Here is an 18,675-nt window from a genome sequence, read left to right as displayed (position 1 = left end):
AAAATCTCTGGGATTGTAGCACTCGTGTATATGTGGGCCTTTCCACAGAACATGTGATGGTGACATGTTTTGGCCGTGACTGTTTTGTTAGTGACCGTTCTATGTAATAGCCAAAAAAAAAAAGAAAGATGTCATTACCGAAACATTGCCGGTAGAGACTGTTTCAGTAGTGACAATTTGCACATGGTTAGCTAGCAGAGTTTGGAATAGTGGTATACATATAAAAAACTAAATGTTATAGAGTAGCTTCTATAAACGTGTGCTTAAATGCAAAAAAAACACACTGATTGTTCTGTATTTTGAACACCTTTATCTCAAAATTATGGGACCTATCTACTCAAACCTTGTAGACATATATAAGATGGGTATATATATAAATAACTCACACACACACACACACACACACACACACACACAATGTTAACAGGACTCCCCAGTGCTGGACCTCTTCCTTTCTGGCAGTGCTCCACTGTGTGTCTTTAGAAACTAGTGTAAACAAACCAAAATACACACACAGGTCTCCAAATCTGTTGCCTGAATGAATAATATCATTAGACTGATGCAACATTTAAAATGCATACACATATGTGCAAAATGAACTTTGTCATTATGCATTTTTGTTTTACATTTCAAAAAAATGTATGCCCTGCAGGTAGTGTTGTGGTGCTGGTTCCCACGGTATATTGCATCTAGGGATTTGGCAAACTGTAGAGTGTGACGGTCATTTAGTACACAAGTTGAATAATTATTGGTTGCACATAGATTACTTCCTGTTTCTCAGAACAGCTGCACGTTAGTGTGTCATTTCTAACACAACACATTTTCGAGAACAAGCTCGATGCTGGATGTCTTACGCAATGAGTTTTTATAAATGCTCACAGGACATGCATTTCTGAGGCATATTGTTAGGAGGTATAAAAAGGGCTATAGTGCTTAGCTTGTATGTGTGTGTGCTTGAAGAGCATTCATATTATTGACTCAACATCTTATAGACAAGAATCAATCAATAAGCTAATCAATAGTCCCCTCTTAGAGCTCTTGAGATATAGAAAAAAATGGAGTCACACACACACACACACATGTTGGTATTTGTGCTTTATGTGGACTTTCCATGGGCGTTATGGTTTTTATACTGTATAAACTGTATGTGCAATTGCCCTACACCAACCCTACACCTAAACCTACCCCTTACAGGACACTTTATGCATTTTTAGATTTTCAAAAAACCATTTATTATGTTTTTAAGCCTTTTGAATTATAAGGACAATGACGTGTCCCCATAAACCACCTTAAAACTGTAATACCTCTGTCATACCCATCTCCTTAATTTGTGTCCCCATATACCAAAAACACACACACACACACACACACACACACACACACACACACACACACACGGTACATAGTGTATTTCATAATATTATGAACTACATTTCGACATTTATCATCTATCAATTAATGTGCAACAGTCAGAACTGTTTGCCCTTCGTTCTCATAGATTTAAATTGATCCGTTGATGTTGGTAGTGGTTTATTAAAATTCATCAAAAGTCATATATGACAGAATTAGTGGACATTTAGAGTTTGATTGTACTTAACTGTGTAGTATTGTTAAAATGAATACTTGCATGTGCGATAGGGATGGGGGTCTTACTGAAACATGTTTTTCATTAACAAAAGGGGCCTCGTCTTAAGACTATGACGGACTGTGGATACGCCTTCCCACTTCTTTTCCTGGAAGAGTGCGTATGTGTACCGCAGGTCAGTGCCCTGTTTCTCAGCTGAAAAACATTGTCTTTATCACTTCCAGACAAAGACACAACACATCTTCTGCTTCCAGACCATCTATGTGGTGTATGCGTGCGCTCTCAACACAGGCTCATTGGAAAAACTTGCCACTACATCTATACTTTTGCAAAGCCCCCTCAATTGCCCATAAATTAAGAACACAAAGGCATTTGCTCTTTTACGTTGCTTCAAAAATACAGTGCCATGACCTCAAAACACTTTTAACATTGTGTATGATCTGTAAACTAATATATTTTGACGTGTGCGTCATATAAGTGCCATATGTGTGATTTTTCTGACATGGTAAACTTGCTCGGTGCCCTACCTGGTACACCATTGCAATACATAGTGCCTGTGTACAAGTCCTGTAAAACACAAGTCAACAATCAATGAAAAATATCTAAGTTTTTAAAAGCAAGCTATGTAAGCATATATGTTTTTACCTCTCATTTGTGTTTTTAACACTACTGGGTTATTGGTAGGTTTACTGGTAGTACACTATTTTTTAAATGCGATAAAGCATTAACATTTTAGTGTAACATTTAATAATAAAAAAAATGATATGCATTTATAGTGAATTTATACCATATGGAGTCTGTGCGAGTGGGTGTCTCAAAGAAACAGACAAGGTTTGCTCTTTCTTTATCTCTGTTTGCTTTCTTTTTGCTCTCTCCTCATTTTCACCTCACAGATTTCCTAAGATTTCATGTTAAGCAATATTTTCCGTTCAGCCAGCTGTGTCAATAGCCACGCCAACCCAGCATGTTTTAACACACACACACACACACACACACATACACTACACACACAGGAGGTGGAGGGGTAAATATCGGAGAGCGTTTGACACCCTGTACCTTGTCCTGTTAGTGTGCGTGCGTGATTACATTTCCCGCCTCTAACGCAAACATTGACCTTTTCAAATGAGTACAATATGTGATCTGTGTGACAACACAAGACTTCGGGTCAAAAGCTCTCTGTGTCATTCTGTGTACAAGCAGCAGAAATCCGTTTTTGAAAGCCTGATTGACATTTCACCGTTTCAATAAAGAAAGCGCTTGAAAGACTGATGAAGGACATACAGAGAAAAATAATGGCATAATTAGTCAAAGTGACATACTTATTTGTTTGTGTGTGTGTGTGTGTGTTTCTGTGAATTGTGGGGACTCCATATTACTTTTATACTGACCACACAATATTTTCTATCCCCTAACCCTAAACCTATCCCTTGCTGAAAACCAGTTTGCATTGTTACACTTTCAGATGAACATTGTTTACGATTTTTTTATATTTTTTCCACAATGTTTCAAAAAGTCAGGTTTTACTGTCCTTGTGGGGACATTTGGTCCCCACAATCTAGCATATAGACGTGTGTGTGTGTGTGTGTGTGTGTGTGTGATTATATCTAAATAATTATTGCTATTTACTTTTATATATACTGTTGCTGTTATCACTTCTTGGTTCCATTATTTATTTGCATTAAAAATAATATTGATATATAATATGATTTTGGTGTCGAATGCATGATAATATTTAACAGTACAATTCAAAGGTTTGAAGTCTGTATTTTTCGTATGTTTTTGAAATAACTTTCATTTGCTTATCAAGGCTGCATTTAGTTAAACAAAATACAGTGAAAATTAAAAAAAATTAAAATATAATATTTTTTGTATGTTTTTTAAATAACTTTCCTTTTTTGAAATATATCATAATTATTCCTTCTGTGGCAAAGCTGAATTTTTCTTATGCTAGTATACTATAAATGTATATTATTTTAAGTAATAATTACTAAAGGCATAAGTATTAATTAATTAAAAATTCTATTCAGCACTGCTACTGATACAGGGGTTGGTGATGCTGATGAAAGCTTCTTATTAATATATAATGCTGAATTTTATCCAGAGTTGCTAAATTCAGTCTGGTGTTGCTAAATTCAGTCCAGACCTTCTGTATCTGGTGCTGAGATGCTGAATGTTGTCTATTGCTGCTGAATTTGGTTCAAAGCCCCTAAATTCCATGCAATACTGATAAATTCAGTCCAGAGCTGCTACATTTGGAGTTGCTAAAATCAGTACCATTTACTTAAGTTAAATAAGGCTTTCTTTTTGTGTATCAATGTCAAGGTTGCCTCTAGACCACTAGTGAACCTACAGCGACCACACACACACACACACACTTTACAGATCATGTTGAATGTATTTCTGCAGGTGCATGCGCGCTGGCATTTCACGTAATTAAAGGTTGACCTTTCTAATAGAGGCACAAATGTCAAGGGGTCCTTCTCATCTGACAAGCAGGAGTGCCTAGAGGGCGGTGTGTGTGTTGTGAAGATGTTGGCAGAGCATCGAGATTTCACACTGCCATATTTTCGCACTTCCTGTCTCACAGGCACTTTCAGCGATCGTAATAACAATTACAAACTCACACAAATGCTGGAGTGCAGAAACATGCGCAATCTATATAAATACACATGACTCATATCTGTTTATTTGATCCGAACTTCATGATATGCTGTGCGTCCAGTATTCTGACTGAGCGCTAAACATAGCTCGCAGTGTGTTGCGTGTGCACACTGCACAGACTGTGTCCTTGGCGCTGATCTGAAAGGCTTCGGCCTTGTCCAAATGAATGAAATACAAGTTTGCGTGTAACTGTGTATACATGTGGCGTGTGAGTGGGCAGTTCCCTGTAGACACAATTTGGACGCTTTTGCAGTCTCAAGGTCTGTCGGTGGTATTTTAATTACAATTCTGGCCTTTGCTGTGTTACATCACTTATATCAACTTACATCAACTCGACATGCTGCATTATTCAAATAAACATGGCTTAATTGTTTCTCATTCAAAAATACAGGACCAGGCTGTTAAATAAATAACATGCATTAGCTTTTTTCGTAGCATATTCATTTAGTGCCTGTTTTCCCAAAACTTGAGTCACCTAATAAGTATTTGTAAGTAAATGAAATAAAATTAATAAATATAAAGACGAAAACACTCACTTATGTAAAAAAAACATTTCTAATAACAAAAATATGTATAGTTTTTGTTTTTTTATATACATATAACCTGATTAAATTTATTTTAAGTCAAAGGTGTTTGGCTGACAAAAAGTTTAGGTAATCTTTGTTTAAAATAAAATTATGAATCTTTATCTTTTATGTAATTACAAGTTTAACTACATCCTTAACATCACAGCACAGGTATATAGCCATTTTTTCAAGGTATATAAACATGTTCTCAGAGTGATGAAATATCTATAACCACGCCTGGCCAACATAAAAAGAGGAACAGATGACTTAGTGTCCTTTAAACATGTGTGTGTGAGGGTGAGATGGGCGTGAGCACTTTTATGAAATGATGCGGCCTTCTGGAGAAAAATGTCATTTCTATAGTGTCTGCAACACTTGACGCATCACGCACATCGATTTACATCATTCAATCAAAAGAATTTATTTGAAATACAGAAGGGGTGTTTAATTTATTTCAAATTCTCATAGCGTTTAATGGGTCTTATGTTTATTTTTGGGGATAGCGTTAAGGGATGTAAAAGCGAATCACTACTTTTCTTTGTGCGAAAGCATTCCAATTAATCTCACTCTCTCTTTTTTTTTCGACCTGTAGGAATTCTAACAGAAGAGGAAAGTGGAGCACATCACAAATGCAGGCTCTTGGATTCATTAAGCGGAATCAAATCTTTTTGGAAATAAACTCCGTAGACCTGTGTGATATGGGAAACAACCCCTACAGAAACCCCCCTGGCTGCAAAAAAGAGTCACTCCACCATTCATCTGCCTAGACACACCGTTTTCTACCAGTGTCACACGGAATAAGCACGTTGACTCCTTCTCTGAATGCTCTTATGGGTAAATAACCCCCAGAAAGCATTTTATTTGAACGTCATTTTGGATTCTTCCGTGTGATCGTGGGCGAACTCTAGTGGTAGCCATGTCTGGTAAGGGCAACCCCAGCCCACACCTCAATGGCTTCCCAATGGCCCACTTTTCATATTTCTTTCCACACATGCTGGGGGGGCTTTCTCCACCCTCTCTGCCCACCCTACCCCTCAGTGGATACAGCACACCATCACCGGCCAGTGAGTATAACATCAGTCCCTGATTGATTGATTGATTGATTGATTTGGATGTATTGAGATTCCATTTTTTGTTGAGATTAAAAAACATTAATGCTTTTGTTGAGTGCATTACATGAAGTTTTTAACTTTCAAATGTTTTAATGTAGTACTCTGTCTGGAGTCTGAGTCCATATTTTCAAGGTCTTGGTCTTACTATGGACTGTGGGGCATTTGGACTTGACCTTGCATGTCTGGAGCACAGTGTGCATGCCCTGCAGAGGTTTGCATGACATTGGGGTGTATCTGGGCTTTATTAATCCCTAGTGGAAAGTTCCATTCATTATTGATTATTTGATTTAATTATGAAGAGATCTCATGCTATTAAAAATAAAGGTTCTGTATTGTCATCTGTATTGAAGAACCTTATGTATTAATGGAATTAAATTAACATTTAATTGTACAAAAGTCTCTTTGAGGAAAAGAGTTCTTTTAAGGTTCTTTGGCAACCTAAATGGTTATTCATTGGCTGGGTGGCCAATCCTAATCATGGAGTTCTACCTTTCCAGTCCTAATCATGGAGTTCTACCTTTCCAATCCTAATCATGGAGTTCTACCTTTGTGCAAAATTAAGCTCCATCTTAAAAAGGCGCAGCAATGCCATAAAAAAAACATTTTTGGTTTCCCTTTCAGTCTGCGATTTTTAAAAGAACAACTGTGTGATAAATATTTTATAATCTAATAGTGTATTCATACTTTGCAGATTTGGTTTGACTAAATTATTTGAGTATGTGTACGTTTGCTGCCTCCAAACCTTAGTGCACACCTTTTCAAAAACAGGCCAAAGACATCTAAAATGCACCAAGAACAGAATGTGAATATGAAGCACATCTGGTTCTTCTTGTCATTGAAATTGTGTTTTACATTACAGTATGGTATAGGTGTTGGAAACCCCATCTCATTGCTGCAGAACTAAGTGCGCAACAGAGGAATTCCTAATACTCCTTTACACCTTTACACATATTAGGTTTGGTATTAAAAATAACATTGTAAACTCTGTGTCAAAATAACCTAGAGAACAGATGGTCATACCTGGTCTCATAAAAATATGTACCTCGTACTCAGTTTTTTACGTTTTACTGCACATTTCACAGCAGTTTAAAAGTGAAATGTCCACTGAACGGCGCTAAAACACAGGTTCATTACATAGACCCTGGCACCTTTTTATTATGATGCTAGGTATTTTGGTTGTTCAGATAGGTATTCTGGAGCTCCTCAGCTCTTAAGTTCTTCTGCAAGCTACCAAACAAACCTACTGTCTCTGAAAACCCATAGACATGAATCTGGATATGTAAGATGCTAACATTCAACTTCCTCAGTTTTCAAATATCCCACCATATTAAGTTTTGAAGTTATAACATGATATTCTTTGATTAATTGTGCGAAAATTATGGTTTATGAATCGAAACTCTGTACATTTGTGGGAAAAGGAATAAAAGGTGTCAGAGTTTTACTGCCTCTAGTGTTCATTTCTTTTGGAAACAGCAGTGATATGTACTTACTGGTACATAATTCGTGTCTCGCTAAAAAGTACACCAATGTATGTTTTACATCAGGAGACCAGGTAGTAAAGAACCTATTTTCACTATAAATCTACTTTTATACAATGGAGGGTTTCCTGGGTGGAAACTGGAAGAAAACAGTGTTAAGTGTGTAAAGTGTTAAGTGTGTAATCCTGTTAAAACACAACTGAACCAGATCATTCAGGTCTTCAGGAGCACTTAAAGGGATAGTTCTTACATGAAATGAAAATTCTGTCATTAATTAGTCTCCCTCACGTCGTTCCTTCACTTAAGACCTTCATTCAACACAAATTAAGAGATTTTTGATGCACTTCAAGAGCTCTCTCACAACAAGGATCCTTACATGATCAAGGCCCTGAAATGTAGCAAGGAGGTTGTTAAAATTATCCATGTGACATCCAAGGTTAACTGTTCTTGTAGGAAGCTACAAGAACACTTTGTGTGCACAAATTCATCTCTTCTGCATCAGCCCAGAGCACCGTTTTGGAGAGTATCTCATACGCAAACAACGTATGCATCATATGTATGCAGATATTCAGATTAAAGCATAACCAGCGTAACAGCATATGCGCATACGTTGACAAAGAACAGCATATGTTGTTTACATATTTGATACTCTCCAAAATACCGCTACGGGGTGATGTGGAGGAGACAAATTTTTGACTAAAGTTGTTATTTTTGTTTTCTTTGCACACAAAAAGTATTCTATTAGCTTCGTAAAGTTACGGTTCAACCACTGACGTCACATGGATCACCTTGCAACATTTCTGTGATTTGATCCCAAAGCTTCCCAAAGATGAACGAAAGACTTACGGGTTTGGAACGACACGAGGGTGAGCAATTAATGACAGAATTTTAATTTTTGGGTGAACTATCCATTTAATAATGGAAGTAAATGAGCAAGAACGTAGATCTTCAGGAGTGTATATGCTGGATTCTGCTGCTTTTAGTTGTTTGTTTGAAATACTGCTGCAGGAAAAAAGGTTAGGTTTGCCCGAATAGCTTGAGCCATGATTTGCAGGTAATGTTTCTTGTCAATATACTCATTGTAACTCTGCCCAAACCTCCAATCTCGTGTCATTGATTGGACTCTGGTTTATCTGGCGCCTGACTCCAGTTAGCTTTCTGAGACATCATTATCCTAAGGATTCCCATTTTTTCACCCTGCACTGTGAATGTTTGCAGAGAGCACGCAATAAAGACATAGCATTGTTTGTTTGCCACTAGCAACAAACATGTACAGAGCTTCCTATTGCTGCTGTTATCCAGACTCAAGCTGCTTTGAATGTTTCTGATGGTTCGTTGGAAACTGCAGGGTCAGAAATCGAGCTGGAATGATTGAGTCTGGACTATGAATCTCGTATTGACTACTCTTTGGAAGAAATAGAAGTGCGATGCTAATCGCTTCCTTTTTGAGGCAAAAGAGTGTGTATATGAGGCTGTCATGGCAAATGATGTTATGTGCTGTGTTTACCAAGTGAGGTGCTTCCTTCCCTTTCTCAGAACAAACATTTCCTGCCTGTAAACAGCAGTTGAAGCGCAGGACACACACTCTTCCTGTGCACACAACTTTCTATTTCACACATACATTCACTTTCACTGTCATAATCACAGATTATTCATCATTACACAATTTTTACACAAATGTTATCATATTATCTTATATTATATTCACTATTATATTAATATTGTTATTATTTGAAATAATTACATAGTAATTATAGTTTTGTAAGTTATATATATATATTTTACTTTTTTCCCACTTGCTACATATATTGTTCCTAGTAAAAAATGACCATGCCACAAAAAAAATATTTGAAATATCTTTTACCGGCTATTGGTTTCATTTTTTTATTAGCATGGGTTGTTTTTTATTAGCATGGGTTGTATATTTGTTTTTGTGACCAAGTGTTCAAAGGCCACATTGTTACATACTTTTGATGGAAGACTGCCAAAAATTATTCACAAATAACATTTTTTGTTTGTTTGTTTTTGATTTCACTTTTAGACCTTTTTTTGCTTAGTTTCAGCTTAGATAACAGAGCCCAGCCTAATGTCATACATATTTTACAAGGTGGTTAATTCGTATAAATTTGTGCAATATTGCCAATTTTATCAATTTAGATAAATTACCAATATTATCAATTTAGATAAAATTAGATAAATGATTTTCAGCACAACACAAACAATGAATGCAGTTTAACTACTCATAATGTTGTATGTATGTTAATATTTAATGTTGTAATATAAAACTGTGGCAAAAAGTGTGTGTGTGTGTTATATGTTGTTTTTGGTTGGAATGTTCTATGTGTCAATATTGGTGTGTAAATGGCAAGGTGGATGTGGTGAAAGTGGTCGCCTCAAGGTATGTGTGTGTTTGTGTTAGTGGGGCAGGTGGTTTTGCTCGGTCTTGGTGGTCCCTGTCGAGAGGGGGTCCATGTGGGTGGTTGAAACCAGACTAAACGAGAAAGGGAACTCGAACACTCAGGCACGATAGTTTATTAATATTGAAAAATTCATAGCTGTCAAAGCAGCTCCAACATGTTTGTTTTGTTGTTCTGTGTATTTATGGAAGCAGACTGTTTTTGCATCGTGTAATGTTCTTTATGAACGTTTTTTAAAAGTGGATCTGAATTTTTGAATTTGACAGATTTCGTATGGTTTGTGGAACTTGTGTTTAACAGCTGCTGGGTGTGTGTTGTGCAGAAGTGCAGAAGCATTGAGAAACGGATGGTGGATTCGCTGTTTTTGTGGATGGCATATGGTATAACTTGAGACACGTTGCTGCATATTGACTCATATTTCACTCATATTTCATTTCCTCCACGTACACACTCATCTGTGAGCGTTGCATAAAGAGTGTCAGGTTTGCGAGACCCTGGTCTTTCTCCAGAAATCTGAATGATCAACATTACATGTGTGATATGTGGTGGTCTTCTGAAATGAGACGGCAAAGTACTGTACCCTCTCAAGACTTTTTTTTCTTCAAATTCATGTCCCACTTCTATATGATGTTTCCATTCTACTTTACAATGGAAAATAGGTCCTGATTAGTTTATGTTTGTAATTGATTTGGATCAGTGTAAAGATTATTAAGGTAATATACGGGTTGTTACCCAACTACTTTACAGTGCAATAAACAATTAACTCAGCTATATTAACAGTTTTATGATGTTATAAAGAGGTCTGCTTAAAAAACTGGCCAGGGTCAGGTCTTTCTCTCTCCTAATATATTAACCATTAAACCACTAACTTTAAATGTATACGAACCATTTTAAAAAGCTGTTTTTTAAATAATATTTAGCCCCTGTATGGTGCATGTATGGCTTTTTTGTAGTGTTAGTATTTTAATTAAATAGTAAATACCAATGTTTATCATGTTTTTGAATTAGCCACATAAATTAGCATGTGTTGGTATTTGTATTTAATTTTAATTTTATTTAATTTAATTTAAGCATTTTTAAAATATTCATTTCAGAGGTCGTTAAAATCTTCCTTTTGTCCATTTGAGGTTTTTCAAATTTATGATCATTGAAATCCATTTAAGTGTCAAACATAACTGGTCTAAACTATGGTAATTTGTCCTGGTGAATAGACCTCCAAAACATAGAGCTTTTGACCCAAAGCAATATTACTCAATTATAAACATAGCTGAAGATGCACAACGTTGACAGTGTCTATGCACAAAAATACTCAATACTATGTAAATATGTGGTTTTTTATTATTATTATTATTATTATTATTATTATTATTATTATTATTATTATTATTATTATTATTTTAACATCTAATGTGTTCCATATTGCCATGATACTCAGAATAAAACTTCAGAAAAGTCAGTCAAAAGCTTAATTTAATTGTTCAGATACAGTGTAGATACGGACATAATGATCATACTTGCACACTTTTTGTATACACCCCTACAAAAATAATTAAGATTTTTTTCAAACATTACATAAGACTTCTGATGTAAACCAAACCAAAATGTAGCCATGGAGACTGATATCGTCGATAATAGTATAGTTCTATTATATCAATGCAAAAAGCTAAAGTAAATATAAAAAGCTAATCAGAAATCTCTTCAAGATAAGAACTGCGCGGCTTATTTTCCCTGATGTGTTTATCTTACAAGCTGACAGTAGCCATATACACACACACACACACACACACACACTGATCCGTCTTTACAGGCCTTTCCACCACTGATTATGCAAATTTCTCTATGCTTTCCCTCCTGTCCTGTCTGCGAAAGAATGAGCTGTCTTTCTGTAATCCTGGATGACTCCATTCAGCGGTGGATCCCTCATCCTCTCTCTCGCTCTCCCTCACACACATTCTCACACAGATACAGGCCTTATGGGCATTTAGCTGTAAATATAGCATACACTGTCAGAAACTTCACTGTACTGACATTAAATACAGCCATTCTAAAGCCACTGCAGAAAATATAAGTGCTGATTTGGTTTGTAGTGCAATGTCCATATGCCATTTTTTTAAATCAATCTGAAATCATTATCTGTAAACTTATTTTATCTTCAACACATCTGTATGTTCCATTCTGTTAATACGTTTTTAAAGAGAATGCAAAGAACAGGGATGCGTCACGGATCACACATTTTAATAACATTTTCAATCAGAAATCATTTTTTGGTCCAGCCAATATGCATGTGCAATGCAAAGCGAAGACTAAATGCCGTCGCACACAGAGTTCGAAATTTTGCATTTTCGCATTCGTCGTACTTTCCTATCGAAACACTTGCTACTATGCGAAAACGCATGAAATCAAACTTTTTGTTGGAGGTAGTATGTAACCGTGATTGACACAATATGTTGTATTTATCTTTTCAATATGCGAGAATTTTGGCAATGACCTTAAGTTTCACGTAAAAACCAGGCAGCACAGAGTGCAGATTTGTTGAAGATTTGTTCTTTTGTTTGAATGGTGGTATTTACTTTACTAGAAGCTGTATTTTTTGTTGTTAATAATACCAGTGGTCCACACTGATGTGTAGATTTGTTTGGATCTTGAAGTTTACTTGTAAATTTGTCTTCAGAGTGAGTCAGCTCATCATCTCTGCGTTCGAGTTTCCTTTTCTGTGCAATTGTAGGCCACTCCTCACCGGTGAAGATCAGGTGAGCTCGACTTTACGGACCTAAAGGTGAACGATCACTCCGAGGCTCTCATAAACCTGTAGAGCTGCCAAACAAACTGTTTTTTGTCTCTCTCTTCCCTCATCCATCATTTGACCCTTCCCTTCAGAGACAGGCAGCTAGATGCGGGACGAGTGAGAGACTAGAGCTCCGAGGCACTCTAAATCTCCGGCTCCCTTCACTGAAAAATCAACCGCCAGAGGAGGGAATTTTCTCTGTCAGTCTGATCTCCCTTTCCATTCATTTTTTTGTCCACACCTTCCTCGGTACTGAGGGTGTCCTGCAAAAATGAGAGAAAGAATAAGAGCTGGAAACTTTCAGAATGGGGCCAAAGCAAATAGTCCGAGCGTGGAATGCTGGGAACACTGATGTTTGCACAGATCTGACTCAAATTCTTCAGTCTGAATTACTAACAACAGTCTAGCAAAACAAAGGATTTGGTTGTGACATTTTTGTTGTATGGTTCATTCGGATTGGATTACATGTGTCACTGTGTTTCAGTAATGTGTTGTGAGCATCGCCACAAGGGCGCTATTTGCAGACATTAGCATAAAGACTCTTCGGGTCAATTATTGTCGCAGTGGAACAACAATACGAGGACAACTTTGCTGAACAAGTTAGTCATAATTAAACTGTCAACTTGTTAGCTAGCTTTTCTGCTACGCTAACCTTACCTATAATTGCGCTCGAAATTGGGACTGTACGTTAGCATTCTTGTTTGTGTTTGTGTACTAGTGTAAAATATGTGCCGGGCCTAAAACTGACTGTCTTTTTGACATTTGTAAAACATCTGTTGTCTATCTGCAAATGCACTGACTTTTGCAGTCAAAAGTCTGTTCTTGTGCTTATTTGATAAGATTGCAAAAATGATTGCATCTTGATAGTGTTTTAGTGCAGATAACAAAGTTAGTACGGCACGCTTAAAGCTACAAGAGAGTTTGACAGTACTTGCCAAAACTGTCATGTGGTTTTGGTTAGCTATTTTTGTTGACATCTATTGAACCTTTTTGCTAAGGGAATTTTTGGTCATAAATAAAGGGCATCTTCAAAGCTTGCAATGCAATTTATGTTTATTTTATCTGATTTTGTGATACATGTATATGTGGTGTATGATCTAGCTCTTGGGCAGTAAATTAATTAGGCATTCTATAGTTAACCCAAAATAAAAATGTATCACCCTTGACCTATTCATCAGACCTATTCATTCTGGTACAGTGTTTCCACCACTGAATAAAAAATCTAAAAGTTGTTCTTGCGAGTTTACATTTTGCAATTTTGACGTTTCTCTCAGAATTGTGAGGTATAAACTCACAATTGCAAGGTATAAAGTCAGAATTGAGAGATATAAACTTTTATATAAACAATTCCAATTTATAAAGCCCACTTATGAGGAGAAAAAAAGACTGAGATATGTTCTCAGAATTGTGAATTTGTAACTCACAGCTCTGACTTAACTCACATTTGGGAGTTTTTATCATGCATTTCTGAGAAAAAATTCAGAATTGCCAGTTTAGATCTATTTCAACTCACAATTCGGAGACAAAAACTGAATTGTGAGATATCAAGTCAACATTACGAGAAAGAAAGTCAGAATTATGGGATAAAAAGTTGCATTTACCTTTGTTTATTTATTGGCGAAAAACGTATTCTATGAAATGCTGTGTAAAATGGAATCACATATTATTGATGGCATTGAATAAATAACAGTTTGTGGATGTTTAGTAACAGCCTAGACAGTTTAAATGCACCCTTAAAGTAGAACTAGATAAAGACAGGGTTGTGTGAGTGTGCATAAAGTGTGTTATTCCAAACTGTTTAGATAATTGAAGCATTTACACAGTGTGGGCGCGAAACGAGCCATCTGGTTTGATTTACGCCAATATTGCTTTAATTAGTAAGTAAGTGTGAATGTGTGTGTATTTCTGTATGTGTGTTTTAGCAGACGAGAATGCAGCTGTTGTTGTGCGCGTGTGAGTGGCCAGATAGCACAGATGCATGTTGTGTTGTTGGGCTTGTCAGGTTTGTTTGGACTTGATACGGTGGATTTAGTTTGATGATGGTTTGGATTTGGTTTGTTGGAGGCGCCCGCAGTTCTCTGAGCTCTTAATCATGTTTTCACTGAGTAGGATTTGTTTTTTTCCAATAAAGAATTGTTCGCGAACAGAAAGGTATCCTGCTAATGTTTGAAAAGCTCTGGACTTTGGTTTTCGTGTCCTGCAACAGGAGCAATGGATTTCTCTGTTTGCTGTCAGGCGGTGTTCTGCAACTATATTTCTGCTCTCTTGCTGTGTTCTGCACATGCTATATGTCTTGCTAATTGAAAGCAGCTTTTAGTATGTGAGTGCTGATAGATGTGTATGTGTGTGTGTAGACAGTGCACAGACGGTGTAGACATGGCTAATTTTCCTCCGTCCGCATGAGGCTGCTCACTGCTGGATCTAATTGACCCTCTGCTCCTCATCAGCCATTTCTCTGTCCTCTGGTTCCTCCTCTTCATTCCTCCGTTCTCTCATTCTCTCCCTCCTCCTTTTATCCTCTTGTAGCTGTTTTGTTGAAATTATACTATAAAAGGTTTTGTGTATCATTTTTGTGCATGCAGAAGCGTATGTATGTATATATATATATATATATACATACACTTAATAAAAGTAAAAATTCTAAAGTAACAATGGCGCATAGCTGTTTATTATTTGCATACATTTAATAAGAATTTTACTAAGCCTGTGGGTGCCTGGAAAATCGGTGAAATGACTTATCATACAGTACATTACATACAGCATGTATACTCATATATCTTTTCCCCCCCTCTCACTCTAGAACTCTAGTTCAGCTTTTCCAGTGTCTTATGGGACTTCAAACGCTGTGGGCACTGTAAGGAAAGAGAATTTATTTTCCTTAAGCCTCTGATTTATTAGATTGAAAAATGAAACCACAAATCAAACAGATATTATTCCTTCCAGCTTCAGCAGGAACAGGTTAAATTACTAACAGGTCTAGATGTGTAGGTCTTTGAGGACGAATGTCTCCGTTCTAAAACATCATGAGGAAGAATTTCAAAGCGTCATGGGGGCGCCCAACAAAAGATACCTTTATTTTGGCCAAATTCGAGACTTTCGTTCTTGACATTTTAAAGCTACGGTAGCAAAATAGATTGTTTACTTCTAAGGAACAGAGAATCAAAATGCTAAATTACATTTCTGGTGAAATAAACCTTGACTAAAGTTATAAGTTGACCTCCGCGGAAGAAAAAAGGTATCTGTGTAACGTACAATGACCCTTTTACGTAAACAGAAAATAAACTTCAGTTGCTGAAGGAAACTTCAACTGCAGAGAACAGGAGATAGAAGAGGAGTGTGTGTGGATAAAGAGGGGTTTGGGGACTATGGGGGAAGACAGGAGAAGAGGAGAGAGGGGATTCTCTCAGTAGATAAATTAAACAAAGGAAGCAGCATGTGATGGGTCTCACAGAGACCGTTTGTCTGTATGTGTGTGTCTGCGATAGTGAGAATGTCTTTCTGGAGGGTTTTTCCTCACTGTGTGCTTGTGTGGGTCTTTTTTTAAGTAACCCATTTAGACTTAAATTGCGGGGACCTCTCAAAACTGTGTAGTAAACATACTAAATAATATCTTAAAATAGCGTGCAATGCGTTTCGCTAACAGTGGGAATATGTCTACATTAAATACGCAGGGTATACATAATCAGCTTAATTTAAAAGCAGAAAATTGAAAATTGCCAGCTTGATAGAAGTAAATAATATTAAATGACTGAGATATGGAGAATATCCAAAAGTCACAATGACATAGTGTTTGGGGAAAAATATGACTACGTTACGCAGGGTATACATAATTAGCTTAATACAAGAGCAATCAAAGGAAAATTTCCAGCTTGATATAAACTAAAAGTAATAAATGACTGAGATATGGAGAATATCCAAAAATCACAATGACATAGTGTTTTTAATACATCTTTAATGATTTGAGCTTATTGGCCGTGTGTGCGTTATATTCTGTAAGGCCAATTTGTGAATTTGTTTCCCACGGTTTATGAAGATACACACATACATGCACTAAACACTCCTGCATCAACTATTACATTAATATACACATTTTCAAAAACACACATATAGATATACAAACTTTAGCATTTTTTCTTGACAGTACACAAAGTGTACAATATCTAAATTGTGTGGTATAAATCCAGTACATATTAACCATAGATCAGTAATAAGCAATTTGCTTATGTTTACAATTAGAATCGCCATCAAATAGTAAATCATATATAAATGTTTTGTCTTTTTGAATTGGCATTGTGTTTTTTTAGGATCGAAGGAACTAAAAAAAAGAAAAAGTACTGGTAATTTTCTGCCAGTACGTTATCAGTTTTTCAACAATTGTTCTTTCTTACAGTAATGACCAAAAAAATCAAAAACGAATAAATTAACAAAATAGCGTACAGTTATAAATAAACACAAATTTAGCTAGAATTTTCCAGCTACCCTTAGATCATACACTGGGAAATAATTTATCCGAGTGAAGCTGTCCAGACTATCTCTCTCTCACTCTTGCCATCTTTCTCTTTCCAGCCAAAGGGGATAAATTAAGGATGACAGAGGAAGCGAAGGGAACAAGCGAATGGAAAACAGGAGGCGGGTTAAAAAAAAGTGATTAACATGTAATTATTGTGCTAGTTTGATTTAGTGTGGTGTTTTTTTTCCAGAAGATCTTGGGAGTTCCACACACACACGGACAACTCTTGTCCTGATTTAATGTCTGCAAATATACACACAGTCTGCTGCTATTTTGTTCTGTCTCATTACTGATTCTGGTGGTCAATTCAGTGTGTGTGTGTGCGTGTGTGTGTGTAGGACCATTATTTTTTTGATTTTAGAAAACTTGTTGCATACACTCTATTTGTTTGACCATGCCACATGACCTTTCTACAGTCAGTCTGAGCAATAATACACATAGAATATTGCAACATATCGGGAAAACAATACTTTACATATATTTTGAGAAGCAGCAGATTCTGGCTGAAGTAAACACTAGAGGTGCTAAAATCCAAGGATGTTTATTCCTTTTCACACAAATGCTGATAAAGGAAGATTGTCAATTAGTAAAGACTCGTTTTACATATTATTATACCATAGCGCAAGTAAACTAAACCATTTTTACATTTGTATAACATATGCAGCTTCTTGTTCTCTCACATAGCAAACTTGCTTGGTAGCTCACCTGGTAAAGCATTGTTTTTGTGATGCAGAGTCCTTGGTATGATAAGAAATCATATACTCGTCATATAGGCTAAAATTGCATGGTTGCATCAGAAAATGTGACCCTGGACCACTAAACCAGTAATGAAAATAAGCTTTTCATTGATGGATTGGTTTGTTAGGATAGAACAATATTTGGCGTAGATACAACTACTTGAAAATCTGGAATCTAAGGGTAAGAAAATCTAATCTAAATATTGAGAAAATGTTGAGAAAATGACTGTTGAAGCTATCCCAATGACGTCCTATATATTTATGGTTGAAAATGTACTAAATATCTTAATGGAGTATAATCTTTACTTAAGTAATTATTAATGATAATAATATTAATGTAAGTCTAATGTGATAGAATAATAGCTGTGTCTGTGCAAAGTTTTAGCCAACATTTAATCTCCTATCATCACAACATAAAGCCAATAAACTACAGACATGACCAGACATTTGTCCACCTAGACATTTACACCCATTTCAAAGAAATAATGATACAGTGCTTATGCTTAAAACAAACATCACATTTCTCCTATTCAACCAATCAACATACCCCATAAAGTAGGCATTCCAAGTGCATTGCTGTAAACACAGTTTTTGTTTGTTTGTACAAACAGAGGGATTTCAGGGAATTTAAATTATGTTCTGCGGTTAGTTATCACAGATTGTTGCTTTAAAACTAAAGCATATGAGTGGTTTTATTCACTGCAATGTATAATATGTTTCATAACCTTTCTTTCTATCTTAGATATTAATTCACGCACGCACGCTCCAGACATCGCACAAGATGGTGTGTTCATCATGTTGTCAGAGGATGTGCGTGCGCGTGT

General features: G+C 36.3%; 1 protein-coding gene across 1 annotated transcript in view; it reads left to right on the top strand.

The window, feature by feature from the left end:
• Positions 1-18,675, top strand: part of raraa (retinoic acid receptor, alpha a) — a 115,437-nt gene that overhangs the window by 57,068 nt on the left and 39,694 nt on the right. The window contains exon 2 of the mRNA XM_043254294.1: positions 5,405-5,876. Coding sequence (XP_043110229.1) covers positions 5,729-5,876 — 148 coding nt within the window. The 5' untranslated portion in view covers positions 5,405-5,728. The remainder of the gene's footprint in view (positions 1-5,404; positions 5,877-18,675) is intronic.

The sequence above is a fragment of the Puntigrus tetrazona genome, chromosome 12 (genome assembly GCF_018831695.1).
Source record: "Puntigrus tetrazona isolate hp1 chromosome 12, ASM1883169v1, whole genome shotgun sequence".
Lineage (NCBI taxonomy): Eukaryota > Metazoa > Chordata > Actinopteri > Cypriniformes > Cyprinidae > Puntigrus > Puntigrus tetrazona.
The sequence above is the reverse complement of the archived record's forward strand: the minus strand, read 5'-3'. Positions and strand labels throughout refer to the sequence as shown.